The sequence below is a fragment of the Nanorana parkeri genome, unplaced genomic scaffold (assembly GCF_000935625.1).
Source record: "Nanorana parkeri isolate BGI_ZX_2015 unplaced genomic scaffold, ASM93562v1 scaffold1596, whole genome shotgun sequence".
Lineage (NCBI taxonomy): Eukaryota > Metazoa > Chordata > Amphibia > Anura > Dicroglossidae > Nanorana > Nanorana parkeri.
This window is the reverse complement of record NW_017307864.1, coordinates 288,485-315,865: the sequence shown is the minus strand read 5'-3', so window position 1 is coordinate 315,865 and position 27,381 is coordinate 288,485. Positions and strand designations below refer to the sequence as shown.

General features: G+C 43.5%; 1 protein-coding gene across 1 annotated transcript in view; it reads right to left on the bottom strand.

Annotated features, from left to right (window-relative positions):
* Nucleotides 1-27,381, bottom strand: part of RHBDF1 (rhomboid 5 homolog 1) — a 119,469-nt gene that overhangs the window by 14,084 nt on the left and 78,004 nt on the right. Inside the window, exons 10-14 of the mRNA XM_018570775.1 lie at nucleotides 22,298-22,372; nucleotides 20,154-20,315; nucleotides 17,541-17,644; nucleotides 10,091-10,154; nucleotides 4,201-4,295 (exon numbers count right to left, since the gene is read on the bottom strand). Of these exons, the coding sequence (XP_018426277.1) occupies nucleotides 4,201-4,295; nucleotides 10,091-10,154; nucleotides 17,541-17,644; nucleotides 20,154-20,315; nucleotides 22,298-22,372 (500 nt within the window). The remainder of the gene's footprint in view (nucleotides 1-4,200; nucleotides 4,296-10,090; nucleotides 10,155-17,540; nucleotides 17,645-20,153; nucleotides 20,316-22,297; nucleotides 22,373-27,381) is intronic.

Genomic DNA, 27,381 nt, shown 5'->3' with positions numbered 1-27,381 from the left:
GCGGGGCGGGAGAAAGGGGGGGGGGGGATACGAGCAAGCACATCAACCCCAATTGCATCAGAATTGGCCACATGCCCTCAGCATTTTAAGGGTGCTTTCCAAGGGCTCCCCCCTGGAAAAGCACCTTGTCCCCATTCCGCCTTTTTCCCACAACCCTGGCCTGGTGGTTGTGGGGGTCTGCGGGCAGGGGGGCTTATTTTGATAGGGGTAAATTTCATAAAGGGGGCACCCAGATGCTGCCCCCCCCCCCTCCTTGTGAATAAGAGGTAAAAAAAATTTAAATGACCCAACGACATAATCCAAGGTCAATCACGTCCTCCGGCGATGTCCACACCTTCGCCGACTCGTCGAAATAAAAATAGTCCTGACAACTGCCGACTACATGCGACGAACTCCCGCCGTAAAATGAGCATTTTGACAGGTGTGGACAGATAGGCCGAGCAAGCTCCGCCTAACTGTTGACATTTGGCCGATAAATCGATATTAAAAGATCCTGGCCAAATGACAACAAATAGGCGGTGCCAGCCGTGCACCACCCATTTGCTTTCATGCAATGACAGGCCATTGTTCACAGGTCATTTGAGAACAGTGGGCTGTCATTGCATGAAAACAAATGGGCAAAGTTAGCCGTGATGTCACGGCTGGCTCTGCCCATTTATTGTCATTTGGCCAGGACCTTTCAATAGCAATTTGACAGGTGCCAGACGATTGTCAACAGATAGGTGGAGCCAGCGGTGATATCACTGCTAGCTCGGCCTATCTGCAAGGAAATTCTGGCAACCTCAGTCAGTTTCCCTGTACCAACTTGGCTGTGTGTATGGTTTTCTAATCTTGAATTCATTGCTGCTAGAGGAAGAGAAGTACTGTCTAACACTGGTACTTTCTCTGAAAAGGGGCTCTGATAGGCAGAAAAGCTCACTGAGGCTATAGACCCTTGGAAAAGGTGTAAGCCCCCCCCATATTTTTGTTTCTAAGTAAAGTGTAGGGGTTCCAAGGGTTAAATCTTTTACCAAGAGTCTGTCCTAAGGAGAACTATGGGGAAAAGACTTAACCCCATAGTTCTCCTTTAATGGTAATTTACAGACAAACTTCTTTGTAGTAATCTGATATCCATCTATTCAGAGGGATGTTCAGCTTCTGGAATTTTCCCATGTTTGGTCAGAACTTCCTAAATGCGTATTAGAAAATAACTGATCTAATCTTAGCTCATAAGAGGTGGAGAATTACTACGTTTCAACGAATAGTATTGCTCTTGTTTGTGTTGTGGATCTAAAAGTTGTATTTTTTCACTACACAAACTTTTTTTACATTTAACCAGACATTTCTAATTACAGAACAAAAATACTTTTTCTACATGTGCTTTTCATGCATGTTTGTTTACTCACAGTCCTGAAAAGCTTAGCAGGCTGCAGGCTCTTGCCAGATAAAAAGAACGATTGGTAAACTCATGCAGCATGCTCCACATTGAAACATAGGGGTCTATTCACGAAGCTGCCGAGGACAGCAGAGTGAATGACCGATCTGAAGTGAAGTGAGCCGAACACTGTTCGGCTATTCACTTCAGGCTGGTACGGCTAATTTCAGCCGTACATCGGCTTGCTTCGTGTCGGCCGAACATGCTCAGCATGTTCGGCCGACCCAAAGTGCAGAAAGAGTTCGACTCAGCCTATCCAACATCTGGATCGGCTGAGCCGAACCTCCGGCAGGCTACTCACTGCTGTTCGGGCTATTCTTAAAGATTCGGCATTCGATTGTGCGGAGCTAGCAGTGACAGCTAGCTCCGCCCAATAGTTTGCTATTGTCCGGCGCCTCTGCTGCTGTAAAAAAAAATAAAAAAACTCTCCCGGGCGCTCTGGGAGCCTCCCGCTCCCGGCCACCAAGGAGAGAAACAGGGCTGTGTCCTTTTTTCTTTATTCTGACACGTAGCGATGTCAGAAAAAAAAAAAGAAATTCCCATTGAAAAGCATTGGGACATTACTATTGGCTATTTCAATTTGCAATAGCCAATAGTAAACTAGCATTGTACCCGCCCTCTGCTGATGGGCCTGATGGGGAACTGCAGCAGAGGGCGGGTACAATGCTAGTTTTCTTTTTCTATTCTGACATCGATTGTGTCAGAATAAAAAAAAAAGGACACAGCAGTGTTTCTCTCCTTGGCGGCCGGGAGCAGGAGACTCCCGGGGCGCCAGGGAGAGTTAGCTGTTTAGAGATCAGTGTCCCTGGTTAGCAGGTAACCAGGGACGCTGATCTCACTGCAAGTGGCCGGAGCCAGCCGTAAGATCATGGCTGGCTCCGCCCAGCTGTCAGAAGCAGGCTTTCGGCTTTCAGCCCGGCTCAGCCGAGTCGATGCATATGCGTTCGGCTCGGCTGAGCCGCTCGGCCATGATCGGGAGCTGTACGGGCTATTGTGAATAGCCCGTACAGCACCCCTTCGGTTCTACTGAACCGAAGGGGTCCTGGGGCCGAAGCTAGCCAAAGGATCGGCCGAAGCTACGGCCAGATCCTTCGGCAGCTTCGTGAATAGACCCCATAGTCTCTTCTCCCTTCCCCCCGTGCATGTGCTGTTCTAAACAGGGAGACACAAGGCTCACTTCTATATTACAGAGGCAGAAATCAGTGACATTGTTGTGGTGTAATCAGACAGAACTCTGTAGACAGCAGAGAACACACATCTCTATTTACAATAGGGGCTATTTTAGGAAATAAGTCCTTCCTGCATGAGACTGTTTTAACTCAGGATGCAGTAGTCATGATACTGTGGTCTCTGTTATCTACAGAGGTTCACCAGACTATACCAGTGTGATCTTATTGTGTTCTCTCTGCACAGCCTTTGTTACTTGAACGTGAGCCTTCACTTTTTCCATTGATTCCACAAGCCACAGCCTTAAAGTGTATTTCCACTTTTGCAGCCAAATTTAGAGAACACTTTATATTTATTACATATTCACATAGCATAACTTTAACAAAATATTAGAAATGTTCTGCTTACCTTTTATAAATGTTCTTTTCTGAGAACTCAAAAGACATAAAAATCCTACCTAGTGTTTCCTTTGCTCTGTAATGTTTATGAGGGGGCCCCATGCTATGTAATGTTTATGAGGGGGCTGGGGAGTTGCATTTGCCATAATTACCCTGTACTGTGCGGGCAGATTTCATATCTGTTGTTAAACAGATGTGCCAAACTGTGTGTCCTAACAAAGTGTTAGAGATCGCAAGACTTTGTATTGTGGGGCCCTAGTGGAAAGGATGCTATTAAATTTAGTGCTTATCAGATTGTATGTGGTCTGATGCTAATTTGTAGTCTTGGTTCATTTAGTTCTCCCCCTAAACAATCTATCATTGCTTGCCATCTGTCTACTGCCAGAGGTACTGCAGGTTGTGCCCTGGTGATAGAACAGAGCAGCCAACGGGATTGCTAGGAGTAGATATCCCTCCCCAGCCAATCAGTGTCGAACGATAACCAGTGGTACATGCTTGGAGAGGAAATACTCAGGGTGGGCCATGTGAGCTCTCTCTTCCTCCCCCAGGCCCTGCCTGCGGGGAGGCTGCGCTGGACTGCCTGAGTTGACCAGCCCTCAAAGTCTGGGGACTAGCTATGGAATCACCCTGGAGCCTGATGGCAGCTGGTCCAATGGTTGCTACTGCTAAAGACAAGGATCAGTAACTATTACCTCAAGTAATGCAGTGTCAGGTGCTTGACCTGCTGTGCATGGAAGCTGTAACCACTCTCTCTGAAAAGTAATAGAGTCTACATCTGCCTGGATGATCCTAACCCTCCTCTACCTCTCTTCAATAAAAGTTTCAAGCATCATAACCACAGTCTGGACCTCACTTCAATCGTTCAACAGAAAGGTGGTAAGTGCTGATGGGCAGAAGCGAGTAAATGTATCCCTGGACAAGAAGAATCGGAGCTGTCATAACCCATAGCAACCAACCCTAGTAACTCAAGGTGTGCTGGTGTATTGTGGATCCATAATAGAGGTTTCTTATAGAGGAAAGACAGGGAGATCCGTTAGTTTATTTTACTGTAGAACACCCCTTCAGAGCCATCAGTAGTGTTATCCTGTGCTGGGATAGCGCTGACCGGGAAGGGGGAGCGCTACACTATCATGAAAATATTTTACAACTATAGCAATGAAACAAGAAAAGGCAGTTAATTTAATGTGTCCTCAAATATAGCAATATTAAATAATACCTTACCTTCCTTTTGTTCCAATACAGCAGGGCCTTCCCGTTATTTCACAGTTCATATGCAGATGATTAGGGTAATTCCCATTTGTACTATTAGTACACACCTGAGGAAAACCAAATGAGATACTTCATATACATTGGCTATGATTCTCAGCACGTTTCACACATCTTAAAGAGCTTCAGCTATAACAAAAAAGTAAAAAGAAAATGATGTCCATACACATGAGCATTACCTGCAGAACAATGCTATTTAAACTTCTTAGCGCCAAGTGACGTACAAAGTACGTCATTGGCCGCGGGCCCGTTAAAACTGAGTCCCAGCAGCTTTAGCTGTGTTTACATTTGTAGAACCAGCTGTTGGCTTTACAATAGAAGCGATCCCGGCAGCTCAGCTGCCGTCAGATCACTTCTGCAGCCTGGTAAATTGCACGCACACCCCTCCTGCCCCGCCCGACACCCTGTCGTGTTTCCCAGGCTCCACTGCCCCTCCTGTGGGCCTGGGACCGGCATCTCGGCGGGAAGCTGTGGAGGAGAGCGTCCATTCACCAATCTCCTCCCTGTTCTATGGGACCCGGGAGTGACGCGTATTGGATCACTTCCGGTCCCTGAGCTGTCATTGCTCAGCTCCTGAAGCCCAGCAATAAGCTATTGAAGTGTGATCTGCACTTCAAAAGCTTATTTAAAGTGGAAAGGTGACACTAGGGGTCTTTTGGAACCCTAGTATCCCCTTAAAGAGTACCTGTCAACACCAATATGCTATCACATGGGGGGATTGTAAGCCCCCTATGTGATAGCAATTAAAAGAAAAGTTAGAAAATAAGTTAAAAAAAATAATATTAAATAAAATAAATGTAGAAATAATAATAAAACAATAAATAAAACAACAATAAAACAAATTCACGTAAATGAAAAACGTTGATCGCGCTACACGTTGGGTATTGCCGCACGCACCAGAGTGAGAGCAATAATTCTAGGGCCAATATTTATGCATGTCTCTAAATTGATGACCTGTAGGGGTTTTTAAAGCGTCGTCTATGGACTTTTTGGGGTACTGAAATTTCATTTGCACACAATTTTTAAACTGGGCATGCTGGGTAGCTATTTACTCATTGTAACCTCATCTTTTATATTTTATTTAAAAAAATTGATATTATATTGTGTTGTGAGGCACTAAATTTTACTTAAGTGCCTTTTTAAATACATTTTGGGTTTGATAAAGAGCTGTGTTAATATCATTCAACATAAAAATGTGCAACTTTTTGCTGCCATTTAATTCCACGGGATCTTAGCTTTCAGAAAATATATAATGTTTGAGGGTTTGAAGTAATTTTCAGGCCTAAAATGTGGATTATATCATGTGAGCAACAAAAGAAAAAAAAAGGCCTTGGCAGCGAAAGGGTCCTTAAGGGGTTAAAATATCTGTCTAGTATTTTTTGCCATCTGTGACATCACTTCTCTTCACTTCCTGCTTCATAAACACATTAGGATGTGAGGGGAATTTTCACTGTAACAAGGATCCGTATTTGAAGATTTCCCCTCTATTCTGGTAACGGTTAGATCCCAAAATTTTGACTTTTCTCTCACTTTTGGTCCCTGTAATAATTGTCACGAGGACAATTAGAGTGTGAAACTTCCTAGCAGGGACAATGACTTCTAAAACTTGACAAGGGTTAACAACCCTCCCTTTGATAATGGAACTCTCAGCCTCACTCTGCACAGAGATTTGCCAGCTCACAGGACAAAAATCTGAGTGCCAGTAGATAGAGAATGATTGTCACTGGGGTCAGTTAACTCCGCAGTTAACCCTATAAACATGCGGACAAGGAGGTAACATATCAAACATATTATTGCACAGAACAAAGTCATTGTTAGAGACTAGGGATGCACCGATACCACTTTTCTAAGGCCGAGTACGAGTACCGATACTTTTTTTCAAGTACTCGCCGATACCAATTACCGATACTTTTTCTTAAAGGGACAGGTCACATTTTTTCTAAAGCAATACAAAATCATGATTTTAGGTCAGTTTCTTAATATTATGAAGAACATGAACACTCTATAGTGTGGCACAGCTATATCCAATTCTGCATACCTGGCTTTATATTATAAGAACTTTATAATATAAAGCCAGGTATGCAGAATTGGATACAGCTTCTGCATACCTATACAATAATACACTGTTCTGGAGTCTGGACATGTGATAATCTATTTTCCCCACTAGGGGGATACAAGCCTTAGTTAGCAATGGGTTGATAAATATTAATTTCATTATTCAATGTCTTAAATGTCATTAAATGTTATAATATTAAAAAAAAGACATTGAATAATGAAATTAATATTTATCATGCCATTGCTAACTAAGGCTTGTATCCCCCTAGTGGTCAAAATAGATGAGCACATGTCCAGACTGCAGACCAGAACACAGTGTGGCACAGCTACAGCCAATTCTGTATAACTGGCTTTATATTATTATTACATTTTCTTATAATATAAAGCCAGGTATGCAGAATTGGATATAGCTGTGCCAGTCTGTGTTCTGGTCTGCAGTCTGGACATGTGCTCCTCTATTTTGACCACTAGGGGGATACAAGCCTTAGTTAGCAATATCTACATAGTTATTTTCTTTTTTTTAAATAATATATGCCGGGAAACAGCATTTTTGTGCCCAGCCCCATGAGGTGCGACAGTACTAACCTGCTGTGTCGTCTTCTCCGTCTGCTTCAGCCACTCCGTGTCACAGCCTAGTCATCTGCTCCATTCTGACCTCTTCTCCCGCTGATTGGCCGATTGGATGATGACAGGCTTCCTCACCAGTCACTCCTGACTGGTGAGGAAGCCTGTCAATCATCCAATCGGCCAATCAGCGGGAGAAGAGATCAGAATGGAGCAGATGACTGAGCTGTGACATCTGCTCCATTCTGACCTCTTCTCCCGCTGATTGGCCGATTGGATGATGACAGGCTTCCTCACCAGTCACTCCTGACTGGTGAGGAAGCCTGTCATCCATCCAATCGGCCAATCAGCGGGAGAAGAGGTCAGAATGGAGCAGATGACAGAGGAGGTCGCGGCCATCTTGCTTCATTGAAGACGCGATGGAGGTCCTGTGTGCGGCGGATTCGTGTCCCTGAAGATGGCGGACGCGGCACAGGTACTCGTTTTATGTATCAGGGTATTTGCACGAGTACTCATGCAAATACTCGGTATCGCCGCCGATACCGATGCTTGTATCGGTATCGGTGCATCCCTATTAGAGACTAAGGGGACTATTCACAAACCTGCCAAAGGATCTAGCCGTAGCTTCGGCCGATCCTTCGGCTAGCTTCGACCCCAGGACCCCTTTGGTTCAGTAGAACCGAAGGGCTGCTGTACGGGCAATTAACTATGGCCGAGCGGCTCAGTCGAGCTGAAGGCATATGCTGTCATTACTCTCCCGGACGCTCTGGGAGTCTCCCGCTATTAGATAGCGGCTCCCGGCCGCCCGGGAGAGAAACACTTTCTCCTGGAAAGTTTTACGCTGCTCGATCAGCAGCTGTCAGAATACTAAAAAAAAACCTTGCAGATAGCAAATAAGCTATTGCTTCCTCTGCTATCTGCCATCATTTCAATTGTTTTCTATTTTTTTTTCTACTTTTAACTGTTTTTCTATTCCGTCATTCGGCTATTCACTCACTGCTGTTCGGCATCTATGAGAATAGGCCGAACAGTAGCGAGTAGGATCGGCTGAGTCGAACTTCTTCTGCACTTCGGGGCGGCTGAACATGCCGAGCATGTTTGGCCGACCCGAAGCCACCCGATGTACGGCTGATTTCAGCCGATACACGGCTGATATCAGCCGTACAAGCCTGAAGTGAATAGCCGAACAGCGTTCGGCTCACTTCACTTCGGGTCGGTTATTCACTCGACTGCCTACGGCAGTTTTGTGAATAGACCCCTAATATTATATAACCCGAATGCATGCAATGCCTAGGAGATGCAATGTGACCAATTAGTCTTCTGTACGTTACAGCATGGTCATGTTTGGCCTTCAGCTGATTGGTATTCTCCTGTACATTTGTGTAAACACTTGTTATTAACTTAGCTCATTACTTTGTGTAATGCTGTTTAAGACAGGTAATTAGCCATTAAGATCAATATGGGCTAATTACTGACCCTCACTGTTCTAGCTTGAGCTATGTTGATGGAATTTATGGTACTCTGCTGTGTCCCTGATGCTAACTTGTGAATTTTGGAAAACATGAGAGTGAGACTGTGTTCTTAGTGAATCGCCATTTTCAGTTTGGGCCTTCCTACTTTATAGAAAAATAAAAAAACACAAGTTTTGGTTTTAGATACACTTTAATCTTAAACCTCTTATCTGCCCTTACCATAGGCCAATAGATAACTTCTTGGAAGGTGAGCAGGCAGAGATGCATTTTATCAGTAATGATTATTACTTCTACACTTGCCACCGCCATCTGTCAGATCTGGCCTTTGCCTTTAATCACTTTACATTTAGGACCCATTCCCACTATCACGTTGAGGTAAGGCACAGTAACATAGTGTGCATTGTGCTGTGTTGTGTTGAGGAGCATTGCAGCCTATTCATTTTAACGCCAAAACATGGCTCCATGCACAGCAATGTATACACTTCAGTGCATGACGATGTAGTGCAAAACAGCTTATAATAATTTCATCTGGTTCCATATACTAACAGACCACATTTCTTGTTTTTAGGTATATTTAAAATTTTGCAAACAAAAAAAAATAGGTTCAGTCTAAAAATGTATTATTATCCAGCAATTCCCCCAACCCATGTGTTTCTTTACTGTCTCCACAAAAAACAAGGTAACAGTGCCAAAGTACTGCAGGCATCCTAAGGTGCATCACCTGCTTCCCCAATTTTCAGCTGCAGGGCTCCAAAAACTCTTATCCATGTGGGAGGCTGGGGTGAACTGCTTCTACTGTTACAGTTTCTTTGCTATCTATTAAAGTCCAACTCAAGACAAAACACTTTAATGCTATGGATAGGGTAGGGAACAGTCAGAACTCATGTCAGGTTTTAAATAATGCAAAAAAACAAAAAAGACAGAGCGCCCACCCTGTGTAGTACTGGTTAATTTATTAAAATAGTTTAAAAAAACAAAATGGCTACTCACAAATATAGCGAGATAGCAATCATCCATGATTAGAAAGTGATCTCTATATAGTCCAGGAGAAAATCCACAGTCCTTAGTCCGGGTTGATAAGACAACACCATCAGCTGTGGTAGAAGCAGTTTACCTAAGGTTCTGATGAAAGGGGTGAGCCCCAGGAAACGCGTCAACCGCTTCTGCCACAGCTGATGCCGGTGTCTCAACCCGGACTGTGGATATTCTTCTGGACTATATAGAGATCACTTTCTAATCGTGGATCATTGCTAAAGCTTTTTATGCCGCTACATTTGTGAGTAGCCCTTTTGTTTTCTAAAACTATTTTAATAAATTAACCAGTACTACACAGGGTGGGCGCTCTGTCTTTTTTGTTTTTTTTGCATGTTTGGACGAGAGCTTTCCAATCTGAGGAGGAGCAGCATCCCTGGGTCAGTCTAATCAAAAAGTGGGATAGCTATTGGCTGCTAGCGCCAGAAGAACTTTTTTTTTATTGCTAAGGTTTTAAATGATGTCTGTGTTCCCTTTGAGGAAAGTTACCCTCTATTCTGTCTGACAGCCATTGAATGGAAAGCGACAGAAACAGCAATAAACCTTCCTCACTCTATGCAAAACTTAAAATAATTTGTCTGGAGTTGCGATTTTAGACAGGTTTTCTCCCCTCCTCCTTTCCACAGCTTAGCAATGAAGTCAACGAGCATTTACTTGTTAGTGTAGAGTGATTCTCTCCAAAAAATATTTAAAACAGATTCAACATAAAAGAACGCACATACCGGCCATTTTGTGATGTCGTCAGGCCATTCGTGTGGAGGCACTGAAGCTGGTTCAGCACAAAACCTAAAAATAAATGATTATCTGTTACTGAATTTCCCAGCATTGAAAATATTCATTTCAATATAACAAGTCTGTTTCTATGGAGAAAAAGAAATAGGGATGCACCGATACTTTGAGTACCAGTGCAGACACTTGGCATTTTCATGAGAACTACCGGGGTTGCAGCGGTTGCAGCTGGGACCTGGCTCTGGAACTCCACCACTGTCCTGAAATCATTAGTCTGTATTGTTTTAGAAAAACTGTCACATGACAATAAACAAAAATGTATCAGTACTCGTACTTGTAAGTACTCAGCAAGTACCAGTACTCGTACTTGCAAAACTGGTATCTGTGCATCCCTTTATTTATATTTATAAAAACAAAATCGTACATTACAACAGAGATGTACAAATCCCAGGAGCTCTGTGTGCTCCTTACAAATGACAGCTGCCTCCTAATGTTTTAATTTTTCTCTAGTCTAGTCTTGGAGCTCAAAAGTATCGGTACATGTACTCGTACTTGTACTGAGTACTGTACTTGGTATCTGTGCAACCCTAGTAATAATCTGTTACATTTTCAGAGATTTATTAGAAAGTGTCATTAAACAGTCAAAGAAACTGCTGAAGAGCAATGGTAAAGTCAGTCATTAAATGTAACGATAAGTATAAGACAACTTTGACTCCAGTTTTATAAAACATGGACTAACATTGAAATGTGGCCCCAACTAAATTGTCTAAAATATTTTTTGAAACACTTTGAGGGGAATTTATTAAAACTGGAGCAGATTTGCACTGCAACCAATCAGCTTTTCTGTCTCATTTTCAAATCTTACCTGAGCAAACTGAAGAGATGCTGATTGGTTGCCATCGGCAACTGCTCCAGATTATATCTGCTCCAGTTTTGATAAATCCCCCCCTTTGTATATTTCTGTCATTTTACAAAAGCTGTATATAAATATTAATTTTGCACTGGAGATTAGTGTATATATTTATAGGTATTTATTGAGAGGTTTTTCAATATATTAACACTTTTAAGGGGAGAGAAAGCAGTTTTTTTAATATTAAACAGTTTAGATGTTTCCTCCTTTTCTGTGTAGTTGCCAGGAAATCTCCAGTAACGGGGCCTTAGAAAGCAATAAAACCTGATAGAGGTTCTAATTCTTCTCTATTCTAACCAAAACTAAAAAATACCTTACGGTTGAAGTTAGGCTTTAAATCTATAAGATGATGGTCTGAATTCACACAATAATTTTTACTTAAAAGTTTGACAGGAACCTCTTATCACGTCTGGGTTAGCTTTCTATCCCAACAGTCTTAGTAGAGGCTCAGAGACAGTAGCTTTGTCTTTCAGGAATGAAGTATACAAATTAAACTCAGGGAAGACTGTAGCTGCAGGGCTTCTTAAATACCTTCCATATGCTTCAACTTTGGATCTATTGTCCATAAAATGCATCCGGACTTTATTATTGTCTCAATATGTGGAATCTTATTTGAAGATATAGTATATCTTCCATTCAATTTACTAGTTGTGCACTGAGTATGCCTTATGTGTAAGCTAAGGATCTAGCTGTGATTGCTATTCAACTGAAAGAGATCAAATACTAATATAGCAACACACGTTATTTGTATGTAATGTTTTTCCTATGAAATATATGTTGCTCTCTGGTTGCCATATATGCACTATTGCAATTCATTTACAGTAGATGATCCCAGAATCATTAAGCCATGTGTGTGGATTTTTATGAAATAAGTATTCATTATAAAAGTTTATGTATTCTTGTGACAATGTTTGGAGGTCTATTTATAACCAATTCTCAGATCCATTCACCCTGTAAATGTTTCTAAATGTTTGTTTTAGTGAACAGATGCAGAAACAAAAGTTCTTAGATATATTTTCTTTTCAGGTCAAATGTATGTAATGTGATACTGCATTTTGCCCACTAGATGGAGCTGAGGAGCATAGGAAAGTAGTATTTGTTTCCTGTGCTCTTCAGCTCCATCTCGTGGCCATGGTGTAGTATTACACTACATATATTCAACCTGAAAAGAAAATATAGCTAAGAACATTGAGAACATTTGTTTTCACATTTATTCACACAGACCAAACCTTCAGAAAAATTTGTAAGGCAAATGCGCTGTGAATTGGTTATAATATAATTATTTTGGAATGGATCGGTAAAAGTATATATTCTTTTTTGAACGTTTGAGTGTCTTCTTGGTAGTTCTATGATTACAATAGTTACATTTTGTCAACAGCATTTACTGTATATATTTTATTAAAACTGTATTAAAAGAGAACTATGGGGTAAGTGTTTTTTTCCCATAGTTCTCTAGGGTCATAGTTTTTTTCCCATAGTTCTCTAGGGTCACGGGAGGACATATACTAGCGTCCTCCCGTGACCCAAAGCTCAGTATATAGCGGGCTATTACCTGCGATATACTGAGAGCGTTGCAGCCAGGACGAATCCCGACAATACTGGCTGGATCCACCCAGCTGCGTGAGTGACAGCTGGCTCTGCCTATCTAGAGGAAGAGCCAGCTGTGCCCCGCCCCTCCCCCATCCGTTCCTCCACTCAGCGCTGGAGGATCGGAGAGGGGTGAAAATCCCTGCGGGCAGCGGTGACTGACAGTCACTGCTCTCTGCAGGGAGACGATCGAGAAGTGAGCAGATCATGTAGGTTTCTGCTCACTTCCCGATCGATAGAGTGTGACAGCTTCTTTGTCCCAGGTCGGCTCTAACTATGGGGATGCGTGGAAATCACTCAGCTCATAAATGTCCTTTAAGTAAATGTTATGTCAATGTTTTTTCCAGTCTTAGCAGGAACACTGTCAATAAGCTTTTTTCATTTTTCCAAATGTAAATTATGTTCTTTATTGAGCAGTTAATGAACCTCTAGTGTATGGTGCTTGCTGCAGGATTGTTGGAATTCTCTTAATTGCAATTGTATAGCCTTAGAAGCTAGTGTCACTTCCCTGCCAAGTAAATATTCCAGTCTACTGAGTAGTAGTAGCTAAGTTCAGCAATATATTATAAGATACTTTTCTCTGGCAGTTTGTTCCTTCTGTTACAATGGAAATGCTTTACACTTATATAACATAGAAGTGTATAATAAAAATATACAGCTTAAAGAAAAGTATTTTTTTATTACTGCAATAATTTCCTCAAATAACTAGTCAAGTGGTTTATTAAGAAACACAAGGGAATTAAAAATATATCAAAATCAAAAGTTTCTCAGCAGCGCAACATGTTTCTAAATAGGAACAGCCTTATTAGATTCTATGAAGAAAATTAAACTTTTAATCTATGGGGTCTATTCACGAAGCTGTCGAAGGATCTAGCCGTAGCTTCGGCCGATCCTTCGGCTAGCTTCGGCCCCAGGACCCCTTCGGTTCAGTAGAACTGAAGGGGTGCTGTACGGGATATTCGCTATAGCCCGTACAGCTCCCGAACATGGCCGAGCGGCTCAGTTGAGCCGAACGCATATGCATCGGCTCGGCTGAGCCGCGCTGAAAGACAAAGCTGGCCGAACCGACAGCCTGCTTCTGACAACTGGACGGAGCCAGCCGTGATCTTACGGCTGCCTCCGGCCACTTGCAGAGAGATCAGCGTCCCTGGTTACCTGCTAACCAGGGATACTGATCTCCAAACAGCTAACTCTCCCTGGCACTCCAGGAGTCTCCTGCTCCCGGCCGCCAAGGAGAGAAACACTGCTGTTTCTTTTTTTTCTTTATTCTGACACGGAGCGATGTAAACTAGCATTGTACCCGCCCTCTGCTGATGGACCTGATGGAGAACTGCAGCAGAGGGCGGATACAATGCTAGTTTACTTTTGGCTATTGCAAATTGAAATAGCCAATAGGAATCTAGCAATGCATTCCAATGGGCAAAAATGTTTTTGTTTTTTTTTCTATTCTGCCACGGCTCAGTGTCAGAATAAAGAAAAAAAAAGAAAAAATCAGTATTTCTCTCCTGAGCGGCCGGGAGCGGAGGGCTCCCAGAGCGCCCGGGAGATTTTTTTTTTCTTTTACGGCAGCGGAACCGCCGGACATTAGAAAACTGTTGGGCGGAGCTAGCTGTCACTGCTAGCTCCGCACAATCGTTTTTTATTTACTTTTTTAAAAACTTTTTTAACCATTTTTCTGTTCTGCTCGGTCCCTCTGAGGGACCGAGCAGAACAGCCAAGCCGAATGCCGAGGTTCGACTCAGCCGATCCAGATGTTGGATCGGCTGAGTCAAACTCCTTCTGCACTTCGGGTCAGCCGAACATGCGAAGCAAGCCAATGTACGACTGATTTCAGCCGATATACGGCTGAAATCAGGCATACAAGCCTGGAGTGAATAGCCGAATAGTGTTCGGCTCACTTCACTTGGGGTCTGTTGTTCACTCGGCTGCCCTCGGCAGCTTAGTGAATAGACCCGTATGAGTCCAGCATGGTGATGGTCCCATGGCTGATGGTGGGGTCGGGAACATAACTGAAGAGGGAGGGACAGAACCTGGTGTAGAGGAGTGTGAGGGCGATGAAGGAACTGATGGTGGAGGGTGGTAAAACTGGGGAAGGGACAAGAACTGATACGAGGATGCCGGGAGCTCTTCATCATATCATCTTGGAGAATAAAGTCTAGCAGGGACATGTGGGATAAATGCAGATGGAGAAGGTGAACGGAAAGTGGACACAGAGAAGATATTAGTGAAAAATGGAAATAGAGGAAGATATGCAGGACATGGGACAAAGATCAAAGGAGGTCCAGATGGCTGGACAGAATCATGGATGGGAGAGTAAAGGAGAAGGCAGTGGGAGTAGCCCATAGACGACATGGTAAAAGAAGTTAGCAGGAGCAGATCATGGCTGAGAAGTGGGAGAGGGGCAGAACAGATGCACACAGTCAGGTATGAACTACTGTTCCTTTGTTCCAAGAACAAAATAAGATGCGACTTTCTACACAAGTCAGAAAGAGGTAGGACTTCAGCCTGTTAATAAAACGGTAGCCAACATTTTGCTCTAGCTACACTGTGGTAGTTAGGTGAATAAAGGGGCTGTACAGTGGTTTTGATATTGATTAAGTGCACTGTGATTGATGGGTCAGAGGACCAGGCACTTTCATACATAAAGGTGAAGAAGCAGTGTAATGAAGGTGCAGAAAGAAAGAGCAGGGGGGCACTAAATTAATATGGAAAGTTATACGGACAACGTACCTGTCTCTGGAAAAAAACGCCCTTTCACTTAGTTTGTAGCGCTTCCCCCCTCGTTTTCTCGGCACTAAATGAATGACTACAAGTACATGAGAATTTTTGGCACAGGATGTAGAAGTGGGACATTTGACAAAACATTGCAGGGAAGGAGCAATGCTGCCACAGAAAAGGAGAACAGTATCAGTATGCTGGAGAGGCAAATTATGCCTCTCCTTAAGATATTTACTTGCTTTTTGATGTTTTTCCTACAAGAACAACATTTCTCCTAGCTTTCTTTTTTCTTTGTAGATTGCTTCTACCCTTTGGATACATTATCAGTTTTAAAAATGATAGTGTTCATTAAACCCAGACTAGGGTTTAACACTTTACAGTAAATTTTACACACCAGAGCCAATGGCATTTGTAACCAAATTAATGTGAAGGTTATGCTGTAAGCCTGTAACACAAGAGGCCTGATCATAGCCTGACAGCTCCTTTTGTATGCTGTATAAAATCTCTGCTGGCTAAAGTTGGCACTCAATTTTTTATTTTTTTTGTCCCAGTTTGTTATACTAGTCTTTCCAAAAAAGAAAAAAAAAAGTTGGCACTCAATACTGAGCAGCCAACATGGTTACTCTTTAACTGTATACACACCAAAGATCAGATTACTGTCTACTGTGTGAGAAAGAATTTATCAAAACCTCATTCTTACATTGGGAGATTGGTGGTAGCCTGGTCCCAGAACTTTTCCCTGTTGTCTTCTTTTATTTGTGGATACAGCTTTGTAGAAATCCAACAAGCACCCTCCAGCTCCAGTTGAGGAATTTTAAGGGCTTGTTCCCACCAATTGTGGTGCGTTCCAGAGCGGTAGACGCACAGCAATCTCACACTAAACATCCCCCTTCATTCTAAGGCGGGAGGGAGCGTGGCTGTGCATTGAAGTCAATATCACCGCAGCCAGGCCCACCACCCGCAGTGCGATTGGACGTGTGGCAAAACAATGCCTGGGTTGCGTTACACTGCGAAAGCAAAAAATGCTTCATGCTCCATTTTTTGCGTTCGCAGTGGACCGGAACGCAGGCAATGTTGTGCCACACGCCCCATCGCACTGCGGGCGGGGGGACGGGGCTGCTGTGCCATTGACTTCAATGCATTGCCATGCCCCCAGAACGAAGGGGGAAGTTTAGTGTGCAATTGCTGTGCGTTCCAGCAACTACCGCTCTGGAACGCACCACAATTGGTGTGAACAGGCCCTAAACAAATATCTTAACCACTTCCTGTCCGGAGCAATTTTTTATTATTTGCGCACACATGATAAAATATAAATGTATTGCTAGAAAACCGCTTCAAACCCCCAAACAATGATATATTTTCTGAAAGCAGAGGCCCTGTAGAATAAAAAAATGCCAGTTTTTTATGTTGCACGGTATCTGCGGAACTGTTTATCACACCAGTATTTTTAGGATAAAATAAACTAAATTAAAATCTAGTGCACATAAACAGGATATAATTTCCCAATTTTTTTTGTAAAATATGAAAGATGGGGTCATGTCGGGTAAATAGATACCAAACCCAAAATTTGTCATAGGGAACACTAAAAAACATTTTTACCGCTCACCAATTTAGCGCTAACAGTGATTGATGGCTCTAGAAGTATTGCTCTCCCCCCGACGTTCGCGGCGATATGTAACATGTGTAGCGCAATTGTCATGCGTATTTACGTTTATATGTGTGTAAATGTGGGGGTGAGGTATCACCTTCTTTATTATTCCCAAACTGGAGCTGAATGGTGCTTTAAAACCTTCAATAAAGCTTTCCAAAAGCTCTGCCAATGCTCTGTAATAACTCACTGTTTATGCTGTTCTTACGCAAGCTAAAGCTTGTGTGAACTGGGCCTTAGTGCATAATTGTGTTCTGGTGAAAAGCAGAAATGAAGTGTGCCTGCATCTGATTGCCAGCCTACTACAAAAATTAGTTATACCTGGCTGCACCTTACCATCTACTCTATATGTAATGACTGTTGACTGTCCATAAATAAAACCTATTAAACCTAAAGATGAATGGCAGAGAAAGGGACTAGAACCAATTTGGATGTGTATAAATGGAAATCAGCTTGTGGCTAGGGCAGCCTAAATTAATAATACAGGCCAGTTTAAACGCAATCACATATACTCGCTAACAGGAACATAACACTTCAATAACCCCAAATCACATGATATATTCCACATACATGTTCATACCTGGGATCCTGACGACATACTGATCCATAGTGTCTTTCACTTCTGTTTGCCAAAAGCGGGGTGCTTGAATGAGCTGGCCATTTTACCCATACAGCCAGGGTAGACTAGAATAAAAAAAATAATAATCAGATGCTGTGAAATATTCCATAAGATTTTACAGTTTTGAGTTAGAGAAGCAAGTCTAAATTTAGTAAACTAATAGGAAAATGCATAGGAAGAGTCATTTATAAGAGTTAAGCTAAAATGACTGCCCTAAAATTTGTTCTTCTATTTCTGGCATGCATGGTTGTGTGTAATTGGTATTTATGTATGTATGTCTGTTGTGTGTATGTACGTGTATATGAATAATGGTATGGTGAATGCGTATGGTTACTTCTACTTAAAATCTTTCACATATTGTTATCCTTAGATAGAGATATTTAGGGGTCTATTCACTAAGCTGCCGAGGGCAGCCGAGTGAACAACCGACCCCAAGTGAAGTGAGCCGAACACTGTTCGGCTATTCACTTCAGGCTGGTAAGGCTGATTTCAGCCGATGTACGTCGGCTTGCATCTTGCATTGTATACATCGGCTTGCTTCACGTGGCTTTGTGTCGGCCGAACATGCTCAGCATGTTCGGCCGACCCAAAGTGCAGCAGGAGTTCGACTCAGCCGATCCAACATCTGGATTTCTCATATTACAGACATCCCTGAAGATAGTGCTAGCCGCAGCCCCCGCCCCCCCGCCTGCACGCACGCCCTCCCTGCCCGCCCACCAAACCATTACTGAGCCGAGCTCTTCATCATCCTGTCTACAATGCGTGGACGGCAGAGCGGACAGCTGCAGGCAGGTAAGACATCCCCCCGAAAATAAGACCTAGTGTCTTTTTTCGTAGAAAAAAAAATATAAGACACTGTCTTATTTTCGGGGAAACACGGTATCAGTGACAGCTAGCTCCGCCCTGTTCGGGAGCTGTATGGGCTATTGTGAATAGCCCGTACAGCACCCCTTCGGTTCTACTGAACCGAAGGGGTCCTGGGGCCGTAGCCAGCCAAAGGATCGGCGGAAGCTACGTCTAGATCCTTCCGCTGCTTCGTGAATAGACCCCATAGAGATAGACAGATATATATAGATATAGAGAGAAATAGAGAGATAGAGAGAGAGAGAGAGAGCGCATCTATAATGGGAGACTGAGTCAGGAGTAGGAGGTTGGGAACCGAGATTGCCGATCTCCTCCTATCCTTAGCCATCCTAAATGTTTTCATAGAGAACCCAGGCTCATTGAGGAGCCCGATTAACCACCCACATGGCTGTGTATTCACTTGTAGAACAGATTACTTCTACAGTGAAACAGACCGTGGGCATGATTACTATTTTGGCTGCAAGTTTTTCATCCTTCCACTTCCCTGACATAACAGAGCTATGGCAGTGGTGGTTAAAGGGTTAATCACACCCATGATTTGATTGGTAACTGATCAAATATTCCAGGCCCCCCACATCAGTCTGTAGCTCCCACTTGGAAATCAGAGCAATCTCCACAGGGTGTTGCCGCTGCAAACTTTGAAAGTATATTAATGGAGAACTATGAGGTGAGTGATTTTCACTCACCTCATAGTTCCAGCCGACCTGTGACATACCCGCGTTCTCTCACCTCTCGATCCTGTCACGGCTCTCTGCCTTGACAGGGGAGGGGCTGGATTCCCCCCTCCCCACTCCGCCAGCGCTGACTGGCGGAATGGACGGGGGAGGGGGCGGGTACAGCTTTCTCTGCCTCTAGATAGGCAGAGCCAGCTGTCAGTCACGCAGCTGGGCGGATCCCGGCACAATTGTCGGATCCGCATCAGCTGCGGCGTCTCAGTATACCGCGAGCAGCAGCTCGCGGTATACTGAGCCTAGGGTGACGGGAGGACGCTAGTTTGTGTCCTTCCGTTACCCTAGGGAGAACTATGGGGAAAATCCTTAACCCCATAGTTCTCCTTTAACATATCTTCTGCATGGGGCATCATGCAGTTGAACATTATTAAACAGATTGTGGATGGAAAGGGGTTAGACCAGTGGTTGCCAACCTCCAGCCCTCCAGCTGTGGTGAAACTACAAATCCCATGATGCATCTCTCTCTGGGAGTCCTGTCTGCTGCTGAGAATCTTGTAATGCCTCATGGGATTTGTAGTTCCACCACAGCTGGAGAGCCGGAGTTTGGCTACCCCTGGGTTAGACAATTGGAATGATCAGAATCTCTACTCTTGAAATACTGTGAATATGCAGCCTTAACATTAAGCTGTTTTCTTAGTAATTATGAATGTGTACTCAACCCCCCCCCTCCTCACTGCCCAAAGGAACTGTCCAAGAAAACTAGAAGCAGGAGACCGGTCAGGGGAATTACATTTTGGCACTGAGCAAATTGACAGGAAGACAATTAAAGTGAATAACAGTACACACCTATCCCTAAGAGATGAGGCTGCACTATAATCACAACTTAGGAATGGAGATTCAGATTCTCATTAGAGTACTCAGGACTAGTTCCTACGTAGGAAGAAGGGTCATAAATGTACATATTTGCCAAGGTAGAATATTCCAGTTCTAAGATTTGCATTATTGATTAGTAGCGCCAAATAACGCATAACTGTCTTACTGAGCACTCGTCTTCGGAGGTCTGGATGCAGCCAGATTTGTCATTTCTCACACAGCAAGCAGAGTCTTTTTCTTTCTCTCTCTTCTCCTGAATTAATCTGTAAACTTGCAGATCTTGTTTCATGCATGGAGAAAATTTTGCCCCAAGATGTATTAAGTCTTCCTGAAAGAATTCAGAATACAGATATAGGTGCAAACCTATTAATGTAATACATATTTTGTGTGAACTATGACTTGCAAGTGCCTGGACTAAAAAAGATATTTAAGTAAATACATTTTAAATGCCATCAGATTTATTTTTCATGTAAAGTAATGGGTCAGTGTTCCACTTTCAGGTATTGATTTCCTCTCACAGCGATCACAGTACTCCTCTAACAATGCTTTCATCTGCTTTTATTTCCAGAAAGACTTGAAAATTGCTTCCCCCTCCCTGCAGCAGACTGATTACATCATCTCAGCTTAGGAAAAGCCACTGACTAGAGCCCGGGAATGGCTTTTTAATAACTAAGGATGGATCATCACTGAAAAAATAAACTGTTGCTGTATTTTGTGACATGTAAGGAATTTCATCATGGACACTTGTAAGCTTATTGCCAGGTGCACTTTAATATCTAGGCTGTTGACAAACTGGTTTCATAGGAACCATAACTGTTACTTAAACATAATTCACAAATTCTAAAGGTGGCCATACACTTTACAACCATCGCAAGACCTTAGTCTTGCGATGGTTGCAAAGTGATTAAAAAAACTTACAATCTGCCCATCTTGGGTAGGCAGATCGCACTCTCGATCATCGCAAGCCCGCCCCCCATGAGGGGCGGGCTTTCGATGACCATAATGCTGAACGGGCAGTGTGCACGTGCGCACACCGGCCCGTTCGGCAGTTGTCTCCTGAGCACCGTTCAAACCAGCCGAAAATCGTACGTTTCTAGGCTGGTTTTCTAGCATGCTCCTTAGACAAAAGACGTGCGACCGTACAGTAGAAACGGTCGCACGTCTTCGTTCACACTGCTCGATTCTCACACGATCGTGGGATTTCCCGCGATTCTCGTACAAGAATCGTGCAGTGTATGGGCACCTTAAGGAGTCACAAGTAACTAATAAAAATCAATGAGCGGAATTTATCAAAACAGTAGCAGACAAAATCTAGAGCAGCTGTGCACAGCAACCAATCAGCTTCTCTCTTTCATTTTCAAATCTTAACTGAACAAACTGAAGAGTGAAGCTGATTGGTTGCCATGCACAGCTGCACAAGATTTTGTCTGCTCCAGTTTTGATAAATTCCCCCCACTGTGTATTCATTGCATACTCGCTGCAGATTCACTCAAAATGTTTCTATACTTCAATAGTTTGAACATTCATAAACATCACGTTTACCTTCAGATTGAGAAATTGAATGCACACCCATTACCAACGTCACCCAAGAGCTGGTGTGATGAGAAGGCATTATGCCCGCCTAAACTGTATTAGGTGACTTCCCAGCAGAAAACAACTCAAAATTGCTGGATCCGTTTCTAGCCTCTTCAATTTTTGCACTGCAATCCCCTGCCCTGCATGAAAACCCCCTTCAGGGCCTGTTCACATGATATCAGGTCCTGATCAGGTGCGGATCTGCAGACTGATGCAGTGCGTTTTTGCCACGTTTTTGATGTGTTCCAGTAAAGAAAAGTGGGAGTGGGGCTGTTAGTATGTTAGCTGCAGTGCTTTTTGGACGCGTTTAGGGCGCGTTTGCGTTTCCTGACCGTACAAAATGTGACATGCAGTATTTTTCTGTCGTAACCTGAACGGACTGCGCACGTGGGAACTGGAGCCCATAAAACACATAGGGATACATTGGGATGCATTTTGAGTGCAGCAGCGTACGGATCAGGTCAGCACACAAAACGGACGTCGTGTGAACAGGCACTCAGTACTTCACATTGCTTATTTTATCCCACTACTTCTTATGAGCAATATAAAGTAGTTTTATATATACTTTCTTTAGTACAGTCAAGACCAACAAATAAAATGTAAACAAAAATATTTTTTTTTGGTTCATATGTAAATATAGTATATTTTTATTTGAAAGCTGAACGTCAGAAATAATCCAAAGATGAAATGCATATAAGGGAGATATTCTCAAATTGAAATAATATAAACACTTACAGAATTTGGTCCAATCCAAAAATTTTCTTGCTGTATGTACCTTACGTTTTCATAAACTCCTTTGTTTCGCAAAACCTGGAAAGAACATATTTATTTTTAAAAACAGTTGGCAAAAATTGTGATTTTATGTACTTGCCATGAAATCCTTTTCTTGAAAGTTAAAGGAGAACTATGGGGTTAAGGATTTTCCCCATAGTTCTCCTTAGGGTAACGGGAGGACACAAACCAGCGTCCTCCTGTCACCCTAGGCTCAGTATATAGGGAGCTGCTGCTCGCGGTATGCTGAGACGGCACAGCTGAAGCGGATCCCGACAATTGTGCAGGGATCCGCCCAGCTGCATGACTGACAGCTGGCTTTGCCTATCTAGAGGCAGAGCCAGCTGTACCCGCCCCCTCCCCATCCGTTCCACCAGTCAGCGCTGGCGGATCGGAGCAAGGAGGGGAGAATCCAGCCCCTCCGCTGTCACGGCAGAGAGCCGTGACAGGATCGAGAGGTGAGCGAACACCGGGATGTGTTCGCTCACTTCCCGATTTACTGAGCCGATCTGTGACAGTCTCATTGTCACAGGTCGGCTAGAACCATGAGGTGAGTAAAAAGCACTCACCTCATACTTCTCCTTTAATTGAGGGACACAGGATTCATAGGCAATAGGATTATAGTGCCACCCATAGGAGAATTTGGACACTGACAAACAAAAAAAACAGTGACTAATCTGGTATAACCCCTTCCACTCCCTCCCAAAGGTGGGACCTTTGTCTCTCAATGGACGCCTAAGACAAGAATTTTTATGGTGAGTACAAAAATCCAATTTTCTTTCTCCTTCATTGAGAGACACATGATTCAGAGATAAGTGGGATAAACAAAATCATTCTAACTGAAGGACGGGTAACACAGCAAACAAAATGCTAACAGGCCAAACTAAAATGACAGAAAAACATCTGTGGACTGCCTGCAGCTCACAAATCTGGGAAACACACTTTTTGGTGTCTTTGGTGTCTTTTTTTCAACCTGACTATGTAAATATGTAATGACAGGAAAGTGTGAAACCCGATATTTAAGACCATAAGTTTGAATTCTGATTTCTCTGAGCCTCCAAAAAAGGTGGAAAAAGAAGCTGGTTCCCCTTTTCGGGGGCCATCAAGAGTGACAAAGAGGGAGTTAATTTTTCTCATGGAATCAGGGGCTACGAGATAAGACACACAAAGCCAAACAATGAAGGGGACTTGTCTTCTGATGTACTAGGACTTGACTGAAGAGTCTGAGTCTTGGAGAATGTTTTTTCTGGTGGATGGAAAACTCAGGCTCGAGTCCAGGATCGGACCCAGATAGTGCAAGCTATGCGTTGGTTCCAATGCAGACTTCTGAAGGATCAGGATGTGAACTGTCCATATGACATTGTTGGTCAGGACCTGTGCCAACTTTTCTTTCAACAGGATGTTGTCCAAATACTTCACAGTGGGGAAGCCCAGAGGTCATAACAAGACAAGCACAGCAGCTAGAACTTTGGTGACTATGCAGAGTGCACAAGAAAGACAGAAGCGCAGTCTTTCTTAAGCAAACAAATCACTGATGTGCTGGAAAAATAGGAACATGCAAGTATGTGCACTTGATGTCTACTGAAGCCAGAAATGCTCACTGATATAGGGAGACTATGACCAATTGGGTGTATTCCATTTTGGAGTAAGTGAAGGCCTTGCGATCCCAGAAGGGGCACATGCCCTCTTTGGCTTTGGAATTGTGACAAGATTGGAATATGACAATAAATACTAACCTTGTTGCACTCCTTACAGAAAAGTCCCTTGTAGTTGGTGGTGCTTGCAGTGACTGCGGATGGCACCGCAAATATCATCAAATTGTAGAAATGTCACCAGCACACCAGTCCTTTTGGGATAGGAAAAGTTTCATTTATTGAAGTTCTTTGTTCATATGACAAAGAACTCCAATAAATGAAACTTTTGCTACCCTAAAAGAACTGGTGTGCTGGTGACATTTCTACAACTTGCTGATATTTGCGGCGCTATCCGCAGTCACTGCGAGCACCACCAACTACAGGGGACTTTTCTGTAAGGAGTGCAACAAGGATAGTATTTATTGTCTGATTTGGCATACTTGTTCTGCACCCCGATTTTTTCAAACTATTGTAACCCTGGCTATGGGGTTAATTGTATGAACATTGACGGACATATCCTCAGGCCTACAGGCCATTGCTGCATAATCTGTGTTACCCATGGATCATGAGAATGAAAAAAGTCCACTGACACAAAGCAGAAGTGGACTTTCTTATACCCGGGAGAAAGTTGAAGCTATCCTTTTTCCCTCAATACCACCAAAGCATTTGGATCCAATACACCTATAGATCTACGCAGAGAGATCAAACGCCTAAAGAAAAGAAAAAGGAGATCGATCTTGAACTGCATGGTCAGACATTATCCGAGTACTACCGATCTCAGAAAATACTAAGAGGCTTCAGAATAACCAATCAGCCGAAGATTGGAAGAAATAAACGTGAATTCTGTGAGCGCTGGTGTGAGGTCGCTACTCAGAACTCATTAAATTTCATGCTACTGATGATCGAAGAGGTAAAGATTCAGCTCTGCCAAGTGAATAGAGAACTATCAGCTTTGCATGCAACAACCCAAAAAAAATACACTAATAAGGAACCCCTGAACCAGGGGCGGACTGACAACATATGGGGCCCCATATAAAACCCACCCAATGCATTATTACAAGGGGTGGGCAAATTTCATTCCCCTAGCTGTGGTAAAACTACTAATCCCACCATGCATCTTAACGTGGGAACCATGCATATGCAAAAGTCTTACAATGCATCATGGGTCTTGGAGCTCCACCACAGTTATGGAGCCAGAGTTTGCCCACCCCTGAAGATCCTCTACAGTTTAGGAATGATTGCTGTACACACCAACGCATGGCAGACCACACACACAAAACACATAAGGCCTGACTCACACTGGGCGTACATGTCCATGCAGCATGCACGCCTGTAAACAGCTGATCCCATGAGGGACAAGTGCTGCGTGTGGTTGCGCTCAGCAGCCTGTTGTTCCCTATGGGAGGACACGGCTGTACGATGTCATACGGACACCTGGACTTCACATCTATGTGGGTACGGGGGTCCACACTTGTACGCAGACAGGATCCATCACAGGTGTGCACAACCCATGGACATGTGCGCCCATTGTGAATGAGGCCTAATACACACATAATACACACACAATACACATAGTACACACACAATACAGTACACGCAATACAGGACAAACGCAATACAGTACACACAATAAACATTCAATACAGTACACAATACAGGACACACAATACACACGCAATACAGTACATACAATACACACGCAATACAGGACTTGCACTACAGGACACACAATACAGCCGCAATACAGTACACACAATACGCACACAATACAGGACATGCAATACAGGACACACACATGTGTATTGCAATACAGGACACACACTACCGTACACACAATACACATGCAATACAGGACACACACAATACACATGCAATACAGGACACACACAATACACACGCAATACAGGACACACACAATACACACGCAATACAGGACACACACAATACACACGCAATACAGGACACATACAATACAGGACACATACAATACACAGGCAATACAGGGTACACAATACAGGACACATGCAATACAGGACACACAATACACATGCAATTTAGGACACACAATACACATGCAATTTAGGACACATAATACACATGCAATGCAGGACACATAATACACATGCAATACAGGACACATAATACACATGCAATACAAGACACACACACAGCATCGCTATTCAGCCTGTTCATAGTTCAAGCAGCCAGGGGAGGAAGAGAGGAGAAGCCTGAGACATGGAGAAGAATCCCCCACCCCCCACTTTGCTCTCGGCCGGAATGTATAGTGTATAGGAGCAGCTGTGAGTGCAGGAGAGCTCCTCATACCTGCTGACAGCTTGCCTCCTCCGTCCTCCAGTCGTATCCTCTCACTCCCATGTAATTCTCTGCCCGACCGTCTAGGCCCCCCTTCCCCGGCGCCCTCAGGTGCCCTGGCAGTGCCTGCAGAGTGGTCAGTGCAGGGAGGGAGAGGGGTATCGTCCACCCCGGCTCAATAATATTATATGCCCCCCCATAGTTTCGGCGCTGGCAGGATGTGTCTGTGTCCTAGCCCATGCTGGGTTTGGTCCCCGCTCGCTCGCCTGCTCACTTCATGTGATGGGTCAGTCCGCCCCTGCCCTGAACAGAGATTTGAACAGAATTGAAGAAGATTGGAATATGATCCCTGAAACCTTTCCAATACAGGAACTGGGATGATAACCCCTTGCTCCAGAAGACCCTTAAGGGTTATATGAAAGTCTGCTTGTCTGAGCAGTGACAGGGGAAGATAGGAGGATATGATGCAAGCAAAGGGTAGGGAACGGAACTATAGTTTGTAGTCTGTTGAAACCACCTCCGAGGCATCTGAGATGCTGTCAATCAAGACGACCACAAAGGCTAACAGATACTGCTCACTTTTGAATATGGGGCCGCCCCTTTATGCCGAGAAGACATTGTCTGCAGCTTTGAGGGCCCAGGGTTTGCAGTGAAACTTTGCTTTAGAGGCTGAGGACTTGGAATAATGAAAAGACATCTTCTTGGTGCCAGAGTGGGGGTGATTTTTCCGAGCCTTAGGCCTAGGCTTCTTCCGCTGGGGTGGAAGAGTAGCAAAAATGGTTAAACCTTTCTCAGTAGAGAAAAACTCAATCCTCCTAGGACACTGGCAAGAAATGAGGCATGCCTCGAGTAGGAGAGGTTATACCAGATTGTTCACTGATTTTTTGTTTGCCAGTGTCTAAACCCTCCTGTAGGCAGCAGCATAACCCATTTGTTTCTGAATCCTGCATCCCTTTCTTAACATTATAAAGAACACAAGTCTAAAAAGGTTTATTTATATACTAAAGGCAGACAACTTTAGATATCCAAATATAACTAATTAACATCTATTTAAGATGCAGGGAGAGTTGCTAATATGCAGATTAACTGACTCTCTAGTCT